The 10,178-nt window shown below is 41.6% G+C and overlaps 1 protein-coding gene across 1 annotated transcript; it reads left to right on the top strand.

Annotated features, from left to right (window-relative positions):
- Window positions 1–3,318: 3,318 nt before the first annotated feature.
- Window positions 3,319–9,970, top strand: ptar1 (protein prenyltransferase alpha subunit repeat containing 1). Its single transcript, XM_029135075.3, has 7 exons — window positions 3,319–3,471; window positions 4,417–4,586; window positions 5,625–5,691; window positions 5,878–5,982; window positions 6,198–6,438; window positions 6,927–7,282; window positions 7,733–9,970. The coding sequence occupies exons 1-7, from the start codon at window positions 3,386–3,388 to the stop codon at window positions 8,106–8,108; spliced, it is 1,401 nt and encodes a 466-aa protein (XP_028990908.1). The 5' UTR covers window positions 3,319–3,385; the 3' UTR covers window positions 8,109–9,970.
- The last annotated feature ends 208 nt before the right edge of the window (window positions 9,971–10,178 follow it).

Below are 10,178 nucleotides of genomic sequence, written 5' to 3'. Positions count from 1 at the left end.
GTGAAAGATGCTAAATGTTTTCAGTTTTCAGAATAGAAGAACTGGCCTCACTGTTTAAATACTTCTGAGGAGCCAGGAGAAGTTGATGTAATGTACAGCTTTTATTCATTGTTGTTTTTATTCATTGTTTTTGTATTGTTATTTTACCTTTTTGAATTCCACTGATCATTTTATTTACTTGAGCAGGCTTTTAAAAGATCTAGATCCCTCTAATGCGTCTGGAATCTGCTGTAGTTTTATTAACTGATGCAGGTTGTTGAGAGCAGGGAACCAAAACAATGAAGTCAAGCTGTAAAACTGGGATATTGAAATCCATAGATATTTATGTTTTGCTTCATTATTTTGCTTTCAAGTAATTTACTAATAAAACACAGCTAATAAACAATGACAGACAGCAGCCTCTTTAATATTATTGTGTATTGAAAATAACTATTTCATTGAAACAGCTACACATGCAGGGCCTGCAGGATACACCTAGAGCTCAGAACTCCATCACTGCCTTTGGTGGAAACATATTACACATCTGGATATGGTTAGCGTCAATAATATCACAGTCACAACATGAAATACAACTCTGCTTCTGCTTTTTGAGATGCTACTGTCTTCTTTTTCTAGATGAAAGAATAGACATAGAAATAGAGTTCTTGTTTTTACATTGAAACACTAAATGTTTAGCCTATACTGTAGTGTGGGCTGTTTTTGCCTTACAACACATATATACATATATACTACTGCTGCATTTTGTATCAACTAGGGAGGTCTGGTTGTGCACATCCATCCAGATGATCAGGGCTGCATGAGGAGTTGGGTATCAGATTTAGGAGAGTATTATCAGGATTTCTCATGTTTACTGTATGATCATCTGTCTGCAGCAGATGTGATCAGTCATGAGGTCTTTGAGAGCAGCATTTTAGGTATTCTAGCATCACCATTAAGTGATCATGATTTTCTTAGAGGCACACCTTCTACTGCTTTATAAGCCAGATAGCGTTGCATTCGATCATGTAATTGCCTGTTTGTTCTGGCCTGGGTCATGGGGTCTGGTGCACCCTTGACCAATCTGACACATAGTGAAGGCTGCTAATGTGTAAACACTGAGAAACCCACACAGACTGAGGTCAACTTATGAATTGCTCAGAGAACACATAGGACCTTCTAGTAAGGTACAGCGATGAACCCTGCACCGCTGTGCTGCCCCAGATATGCTACATCAATGTAAGAGAAAAACAGGCAGAGCTTCAGACTTAAATAACTATGACAGTAAAGAATTAAATTTATTATCTCCTAATATGCTCTTTGTGGGTTGTCTTCTCAAATAAAGATGTGTGCACAAAGTCAAATAGTATCAGTGTCTTTTGTGCTAATATGAGCAGTTCACGGTTGTCATGCTATTAGAAAAACATGCAGGTCAGGATAAACATTCTAAAACTGGTGCATTATATGCAGTCAGTCAGTAGTGACAGAAGCTGTGAGCAAGAACTCTTGCCTTAAACCTGCTCTTTATTACTCAGAGCTGCATCATTCCACCTCATCTATACACTTGAAATAGTTTTTGGCACCAGTGAAAAAAACATTGTAATTTTCTTTTTTTTCATAGTGTATATTTCGGATGACAAACGTCTGCATTCTTTTGAAGGTTGTTGTCATGTTTGCATTGATGTTATTGCTAAAACAATACTTACAAACACAGTGAGGTTATTAGTTGTGATGTTTTGGGGCTAGTAAACACTTCTGGACTTTCCCACTGTGGTTTCTAGAATCTGAAAAAAACGCGGTTTGAAACAGATGTTGTCCATCTCTTACATAACATTGTTTGAAAGTTACAAGCTTTGCAGAATTTCAGGTGGGGGAGTCAGGGAGACGTTGCCAAAGCTGCCTTATTTCCTGTTTTAAACATAACAAGAGATCAGAGACTTGTTTGCAAGTAGTGTACTGCATGTCTGCTGTATGTGTTTAATTTGTGTAATTTGCAGCATGTCATTTCAAAAAGTGATGCTTGGATTTAAATACACAGATAAGCTGGAGAAACAGCAGGAGAAGTCTGAAACTCTGGCCTCAAAGCCAACATCATACAATATATTGCTTAGTCTGCCGTTTTAAGAAACTGCATTTTCCTTGATTATATTTTCTGCCTTATTCATATATGTCAAAACTGAGGTTGTGTAAATCAAAAATATTGACATCTTTACTGTCGCCAATAAAGACTAATCTAATTTCATTAACATTATTTAGTGATTGTATCTTGCTCCTTTCACCTAAAGCAATGGCCTGTATAACTGCATACTGCAACAATCAAAGTCTTCTTGAAAGATTCAGATTTTTCTTTGTTACCACTGCTAGAGAAAGTGTCTAAAAACTGACAGTAGGTTTGGGAGTTGAGTTTGAGTGTAGCTCGAAAAGGTCCAACCAACTCATCTTTAATAATATCAACCAATGCCAACACCGAGCTCCACCTCCTCTCTGTGACCAGACACGAGCCCATTGGTCTATGTGCTCCATTATGAGTGACTCTTAGCTCATCAGTCAATAAAACCTTTGAAACATCTGTCTTCAGACATTTCAAATTAAAGCAAGTGTCTTGTTCCAGCCTTCCTTACATTGGCTGTGTCTCTGAGCACTGAACACCTTGCACTTGTACAGTCCAGGCAGGTTGTAATTCTCGAACATTATGGTTTCTGGTAGCTTCATTTTTCTCAGATCTTTATTTTATATTTGACCTATGATCAGACACCAAAAAACTGCTGCATCCTCTGAAAGGCTTTTACAAATTTTGACTTTTCAGAGACAGAGCACATTTGTCCAGAGGAAAAGAAGCTGCCTAATAATTATGCACACCTCGCTATAGTGTGTTGATCTCCTTAGGCCACACTTTCCTTCGTTATTAAATACACTTCACCTGATAGCATTAAATTCTATAAATCTTTGAGTAAGAAATATGCATAAAATGATTATATACTGAAGAAAAAAAAAACACTTGCCCAATAACATGACTGGAACATAAAAAATAACACTTTAACTGTAGGACAATTCCAAAACATCTCATACGCACTTGAATCTAAAACTATATGTTATGTAAGCAAGTTTTAAAATTAAGGGTTAAACATTTTAATGAAGGCACAGCACCTGATTGAATACACATCAAGTGAGTAGCACAAATGACTACCATAAACACAACACAGAAAGCTGCTGGTGCTGACTACAGATTCATAACGATAATTTAAGTTAAATATAACAATAAAAATAACAGAAACAGAAAGTTACCAAAAACTATGTGAATGCACGCGTACCATCAAAACTACGTGGCCCCACTGAGCTTCCGTACTTATGTAGTTACAACCCGGAAGCAGTCAGGTATACCCGTGTGACGTCATTTACAATTTTAAACATGGCGGAGTCGGAGGAGGAGGTGGACGTCTTGGTCCAGAGAGTTGTCAAAGACATCACTAATGCTTTCAAGAGAAACCCCAACATGTAAGTTTTGTTGACAGTAAACACGGCGAGCGGAACCAATTGCTGTTTGTCAAACAGCGGACGCTGAGGCGGAAAACACTCTGAACCAGTACCGCTGTTCATCTGTGTGGCCTTAGACCATCAGCTGGGACCAGAGCGCTTCAGAGAAAGTTGACAGCTCGGTCGGCTAGCCTGGCTCCCGACTCCGTGACACGGATCAGTTAGAGGCTCCATGCGAATACGTTTAGAGTGCAGATGAACGAAATGTTGTGTTGAACGTTAGCTAACTAACGGTCAGATGTGGAGAAGCGGCTGTCAATCCACGGTCTGCCCAGGTTGCGTTAGCTAATTAACAACTTAACCCGAGTAATTAGCTTGGAATTTCTTTAAATCCAATAGTTTAAGTTGCTTGATTTGTCACCAGGCTGCCGTGGATGCAGGCGCGTCGTTTTATTAGGTAAACATTAGCACCGTGGCTCCACAAGCTAACGCGAAGATACTGTCATTAATAGAGAAACCAATGAAGTAATGATGTAATTTGCGGTAGCTTCACTTACTCAAACAACAAATTCCAATAAATTGCTTAGTGTAAGTTAGCTTTCACATTTACATGATATCCCTATTTTAAATCAATAATTTTCAACAGTAAATATGTGTTTGAATACTGACTAATGGAAATGATGAATCACAGTGTGTTTCTATGAGTGATCTATGGAGGAGCCACACCAATATAGAATTAATATTCTATATTGATTCTATATTCATCTGGATTTTAACAAAACACTTAACTGGTTTTGCAAAAGAAATGTATAAATTAAACTACTATTTAATAAAATGTACAATCGGGCCATTTAGGCCATGTCAGGTAACGGGTAAGTTAGCAGTGATGTGACTGAAGACTGACACATGTTCCTGTAAAAAGTGAAAAACTTCCTCATCTTTCTTTCTTACTCCCCTTTTCTTCAGTGATGAGATCGGTGTGATCCCGTGCCCAGAGGCTCGCTACAACCGCAGTCCTATCGTCCTAGTAGAGAACAAGCTGGGTGTTGAGAGCTGGTGTGTTAAATTCCTGCTGCCGTATGTGCACAACAAGCTGCTGCTGTACCGCCAGCGCAAACACTGGCTGGAAAGGGACGGTAATAGACCTTGCCTCATCATATTTACTATTATTATATTCAGATGAAAAAACACAAGTCTGCTATCCCTTATCAACTGCTCCTACAGTGTTCAGTCAAGCACAAGCTGAAAGAATGTTGCATTGCATTACACTTCAGCTGGAGGTAAATTGGTTATGATCATTGCTTATTGAGGAGCCACAGCTGTACACTGAACACTATAGTAGGGATGGTATTACTGACAGATTTACTAGAGAATCGACTCTACTTCCCTCCACCTAAGCAGTTCAATCATGCTTGTATCCATGTTCCAAGCACTTTATTTTTGGCTAGGTTTAGTACTGTCACACACTTTCAACTATATTTTTCATATTTGTCTAACTTGTATTGTATTGCATATAATAGTATCACAACGTAACAATTAGATTTACTAAGTGCCAATTCTGCAATTACAGAAAGGTTGCATGAAGTCTAAGGTTGAGTAGTGTTTTCTGCAGATAAAGCATAAACTCAGCTCACTATGCTGAACTTTAAGCCGTTATACAATGTATAGAACCCAAACATCAGCTGTGCTTTGGTTTTGTGGATCTTTTAGGGCATCACAAGATGCTGTGCATTGTCAGCTGTTGTGCCGAACCTGCTTGTTCACTGACTCACTAAGCTGCTCCTCATTATCCTGACTAACAGAGTAAGATAGGATGAGTTTAGTACAATAGCTGGGTTTTAGGCACTAATCCCTGTCAAACATGATGTATCACAAGATTATTATATTTACCTACCAACCCAACCAAAGGGAAACTGTGCATCTGAGGATCCACAAACCACTACACTTGAGATAGTTTGAAAATGCAGCCGCTAAGAGAGGTGAATAAAAACCTTTTCTTTCAGTGAAGTACAAGTGTATAAACCTAGAGTTTCTACGTGGTGCTTTTACTTGATTGGAAAATGAAAGGGTTCATTGTGTCCATAGTGTTAGGGACTCAGGCTTTCGTTGTGGGGTTCTACAGAAAGTAGATGAGTCTTGCCCTGACACACAAACTGCTTGTTTTGTGTCCCCAGCTTTAGTGGATATCACCTGCACTGTGTTGCTCCTTAACCCGGACTTCACCACCGCTTGGAATGTCAGGTAGAGCTGATACAGCAACTATTTCCTCAGCAATAGCAAGTCCTAGTAAAGTCAGCTGCTCTTTGTCAAAGCCTTTAAAGTGTAACTTCACAAAGAGTAAACAGCAGCCGAGGCCTTCATGACTCACTCTACTCACTGTGGCTGCTGTGCAGGCCTGTTGTGAGGTAATCCTGATTATTATTGCAGGAAGGAACTTTTGCAGTGTGGCGTTCTTAACCCAGAGAAGGACCTCTATTTGGGCAAGCTGGCCCTCACCAAGTTCCCCAAAAGCCCAGAGACATGGATACACAGGTGAGATTGCAGAGACATGAGACTAATTTGTTTTTAGTTTATAGAATATTATAGGTGCGTTACTCAAAGTTCTCATATTTGTTAATGTCAGCTATACTAGTCATTTTTGTTCTTTTGAAGACATTTAAACTGCTACTAGCAGGTGTAAATGGGACTGTAGATGAAGTGTTGCTCTAGCAGTAACCTTGCCATGCGTTTGTGCATCCCTGGGGCAGACGCTGGGTCCTGCAGCAGATCCTACATCAGTTCTCTGCTGTAGATGTCAAGCAGCCGCACCAGGGCGAAGCTGAGCAGGCTGACGCTGAGAGGGGTCAGGAGCTCAGCGAACATCTGGCCCGAACGCTCCACCAAGAGATGAAGGTGTGCTCTGAAGCTGCCTGCCGCTATCCCAGCAACTACAACGCCTGGTCTCACCGGATCTGGGTTCTACAGCACCTGGCCAAGGGTAACGTCAAGGTAGGATGTTCATTTCAGTTCATTTCAGTCCAAGCGTCTACTGTATTCTGGCAGTTTATTTAATGCACACAGTGGTAGCTCCTGCTCCACCTGCTCCACCTGCTCCACCGGGTCCATTAGCCTTCTCATCTTTGCCAACATGTGTAGCGTGGTGACGACCTGTATGTGGTGATCAGCTTTCATAGCACACTATACCGGGAAAAACAGATTTTCTAATTGTATTCAATCAGTTATTTTTGGTATCAGATGTTAAAATGACATGTTAAAGGTCAACGTTTAAGCAGTTTAGTAATAAGCAAATTTGTTTTATAAAGTTAAATAATTGTACACTTAATTCTGCTCACATTTCTTTTACTGTGGGTCACAATTTAATATTTTATAGTTTTCCAAACTGATTATAACCTATCTGCCATCAGAAATGATTTTGTTGAACTGTTAAACTTGGCCTGAGTACAAAAAAATGAGCTCACTCCCATGTACCCTGACAGGTTTTCCATGATGAGCTGTCCTCTATGCGTCTGTGGGTGTCCATGCATGTGTCCGACCACAGTGGCTTCCACTACCGCCAGTTCTTACTCAAAGAGCTGATAACTGAGCTCTGGCAGGCTCCAGCCGGTACCACCACCGCTTCATCCCAGCACCAGTCTAGCACAGGTTCAAGTAGCAGTCCCCTCCACCAGAGCCACAGCCAAGCTAACGGAGAGTCGCCAGGAGCTGAGGCAGCTGCTGAGGAGGAGAGGCAGCTCAGCTTCTCCACACTCATCCAGCTCTTCTATGCGGAGATGGAGCTGTGCTCAGACTTGATCCAGTCCTTTCCTGGCCATGAGACCCTCTGGAGTCACAGGTGAGGATGCATGGATGAAAGTCACATTTCTATACTCAGTGTGTTCCTGTTTCCACTTCCTTTAATTTGCTAAAAGCAGCATTGTATTGAGGTATTGCAGAAGGTTTACATTGCTGAGTTGCAGTTTTTCTTGTCAAGGAACTGAAACCAGTAAACCTCAACATGAAGCTACTCTGGAGCGTCATGTTGAGGTTTATGTTGAAGCCATTTGTGTCTCCCCTAAATACTCAAGGTTAAGGGGGATCTGGCCACATGCAGTTCCCTGGCTACAAATAATTAGAAAAGGCCTCAGCTTCAATTGTCATGTTTAACCTGAAGAATAAACCTCTACAGAACAAAGGAACGCTCCTGTAGTAGCAGGGTCATGTACCCATTTACTATTTTACAGCCATATGTTGGATAAATGCTGTACATATTAATAAGGAGATGCCTGATGTTTGTTGCTTCTAGACGAAATGTCTTCTACCTGTGGCAGAACTTGAGGAGGGAACCCCATCAGTGCAGCAGCAACGGCGGCGTGGAGTCTGTCCACCTCAGTGACAGTGACCCCGTCCTGCCAGAGGTCGAGGCTCAGAGCGCTGCAGGCCAAAAGGAAGCTGTGAATGGACAAAGGAATGAACCTATGGAGGTGGACGGGGCGTCGTTGCCGCATCCACGTGACAGCAAGCGGCTGAAGAGAGGCGTCCCGCTTCCTGCCCCCCCTGCACTGCCCTCAGAGTACAGCTTCGTGAACAGCATCTTGGACCGATGCACAAACCCTGACCAGAGACGCTTCGCCCTGGCTTACAAGAAGTGGTTAGACACGGTCATTGGTCAGCAGCCCTGAGAATCCAGCCACGTCCTGTACACGACGCCTCTAGGTAAAGGTTTAGGGTAACGTCACCACCGGTGCACCAACCACAGAGTCCCAGCCTCACCCTCTCATTCTTTAGGACCGTCTCCATTCTCTGAAGCTTCATCTGAGCCAGCCCCCTTCAGAACGCCAGTCTGCTCTCAGACTCCGGCTCGCTTCGCGTCTACTGCGCGTTCTGCTCTTATTTCGGGCGTCTCTGTGCCTCAGATCAGATTTTCCTTTTTTTCCATTTGGTAAATAAACCCAACACTTTCGCAAGAGGGAAAACAGCGTGAAAGAAACCCTGAATGTGACAAAGCTCACACAGCTGGTCATAAACACATGTATGTAAATGTTGAACTGGATTCATTGTTACACACTACACCGGCCCTTTGACATTAAGAATCCTGTGTTCGCCTTGGTAGATTTTCTTTTTTCAGTTCTACATCATCCCTCTTTGGATGATTGTGTTGCGAAGGCTAATTGAAGCACAATCACTCGTTTCTTTTTCTTTGCGCTTCGTCAGGTTTCCATCCTGAAGCGTTGGCCTTCGTTAGCGCTGTTTCTCGGCCGTCTGTGGACCTTTGGTTGCTGCTGCTTAGCACTAACTATGTAGCGCTAGGTGCTAGGTGACTGTAGCTTACAGCGATGCTAGAGCCCTAAAAGTTAACGTCTGGCTGCAGAAAGGTTGTTTTCTAAGTGCAGTTAGTTGGCCTCAGTTTTATATTGTGTCTATCAGAATCAGCTGCACGGACACTAGGATAACAACGTTCTCTGGTGCTAACGCTGCCATGACTACAACAGGTTCATCTGTTACAGGTGTGTAGTGTACAACAGGCGCAAACTCAACAGCACTTTGGACTATTTTCTAATGACAGTAGTTGTTGCTGAATGACAATATGACACCTGTTTTTGAAATATTAGCCGTCATACAGACAATTTAAAATGTCCATGCTCGCGTGTCCTACCAAACGTTTGTTTCATCGTTCTTCCATGAGACTCTGTCCATGTTCATGAAATAAATTCCCAACCACTACAGCACAAGATATTTGAAGTAGAGCCCTTTGTATTTTTAATAACGACTTACTACAGCTGCAGCAGAGCAGGTACTATTTATTTCAGAACTAGGTTTGCCTCTTTCCATTGAGTCATGACTTAGTTGAGCCGAGGTCTCATCACCTTGTTATAGCGTTAATAGGTCAAAATGAGTAGCTCTGCTTTAGTTGGTGTCGTGTGGAGGATGGAGGCCTTTGCCTTTATCTACACGTTCTCATCTATACTTTAATCTACCAAATCTGCTCATCTCATACACACGATGGGCTGCAGTCCGGAGGGAAGGAAGGTTGTTGTTACTATCTGGGAGCCTGCATCGGTTTGTGCAGCCTGTGTGCAGTGAGTACAGGCTGGCTAGCTCCAGTCGTACTGTGCTTCCTCGTTTTCTACTGGAACCTAAAGCGTTGTATAGAAGAGTTACAAGATGCTTTACCGCCTCTGATCACTGTGTACATGAACGTAGATAATCTTGAAACTAATATTTTGAGCCATTCTTTAGGTTTTTTCGTTGATGAGGTGCATATCACACTTTAACATCCTTGAAGACCTAGAACACAGAACTTTTAATACAAGACTATCTATGCAGAAATGTTTTTAAAGGTTCAACAAGCTTTTAAAAATGTAGCTTCTCCTGTTAATTTATTCTTTATTCTACTTGACTTCATGGGGGCCTGCAGTATGTCCTCAATAAATAATCCTACCATCTTGTAATTTTTATTTATTTATAGAGGTAAAGTATTTTATGGTCACTTTCAGTGTTTTGTCATCTGCTTCCAAGATAATAAAGCTCATCTGGGATAAAGTGTGTGTGTCTGTCTGAATCACTGATGAGGGAGTTTCCTCACAGTTACAGTAGCTGCACGTTGACATCAGAGTCCACTCAGTCACATTTTATGGAGTTCAAACCTCTGGGAGCGCTTTAATGTTGTTAGCACTGTCTTGTTACTGTCCATTAAATAATACATGTGGCATTTCTAATTTACTATGTCTGTATTAATTGAAATCAACTGA

The sequence above is a fragment of the Betta splendens genome, chromosome 19 (genome assembly GCF_900634795.4).
Source record: "Betta splendens chromosome 19, fBetSpl5.4, whole genome shotgun sequence".
Classification (NCBI taxonomy): Eukaryota; Metazoa; Chordata; class Actinopteri; order Anabantiformes; family Osphronemidae; genus Betta; species Betta splendens.
The sequence above is the reverse complement of the archived record's forward strand: the minus strand, read 5'-3'. Positions and strand labels throughout refer to the sequence as shown.

Coding starts and splice junctions, on each gene's coding strand:
- ptar1 (XM_029135075.3), top strand. CDS start 3,386: ATGGCGGAGTCGGAGGAGGAGGTGGACGTCTTGGTCCAGAGAGTTGTC. Junction 5,692..5,877: donor ACCACCGCTTGGAATGTCAG/GTAGAGCTGATA, acceptor TTATTATTGCAG/GAAGGAACTTTTGCAGTGTG. Junction 6,439..6,926: donor TGGCCAAGGGTAACGTCAAG/GTAGGATGTTCA, acceptor GTACCCTGACAG/GTTTTCCATGATGAGCTGTC.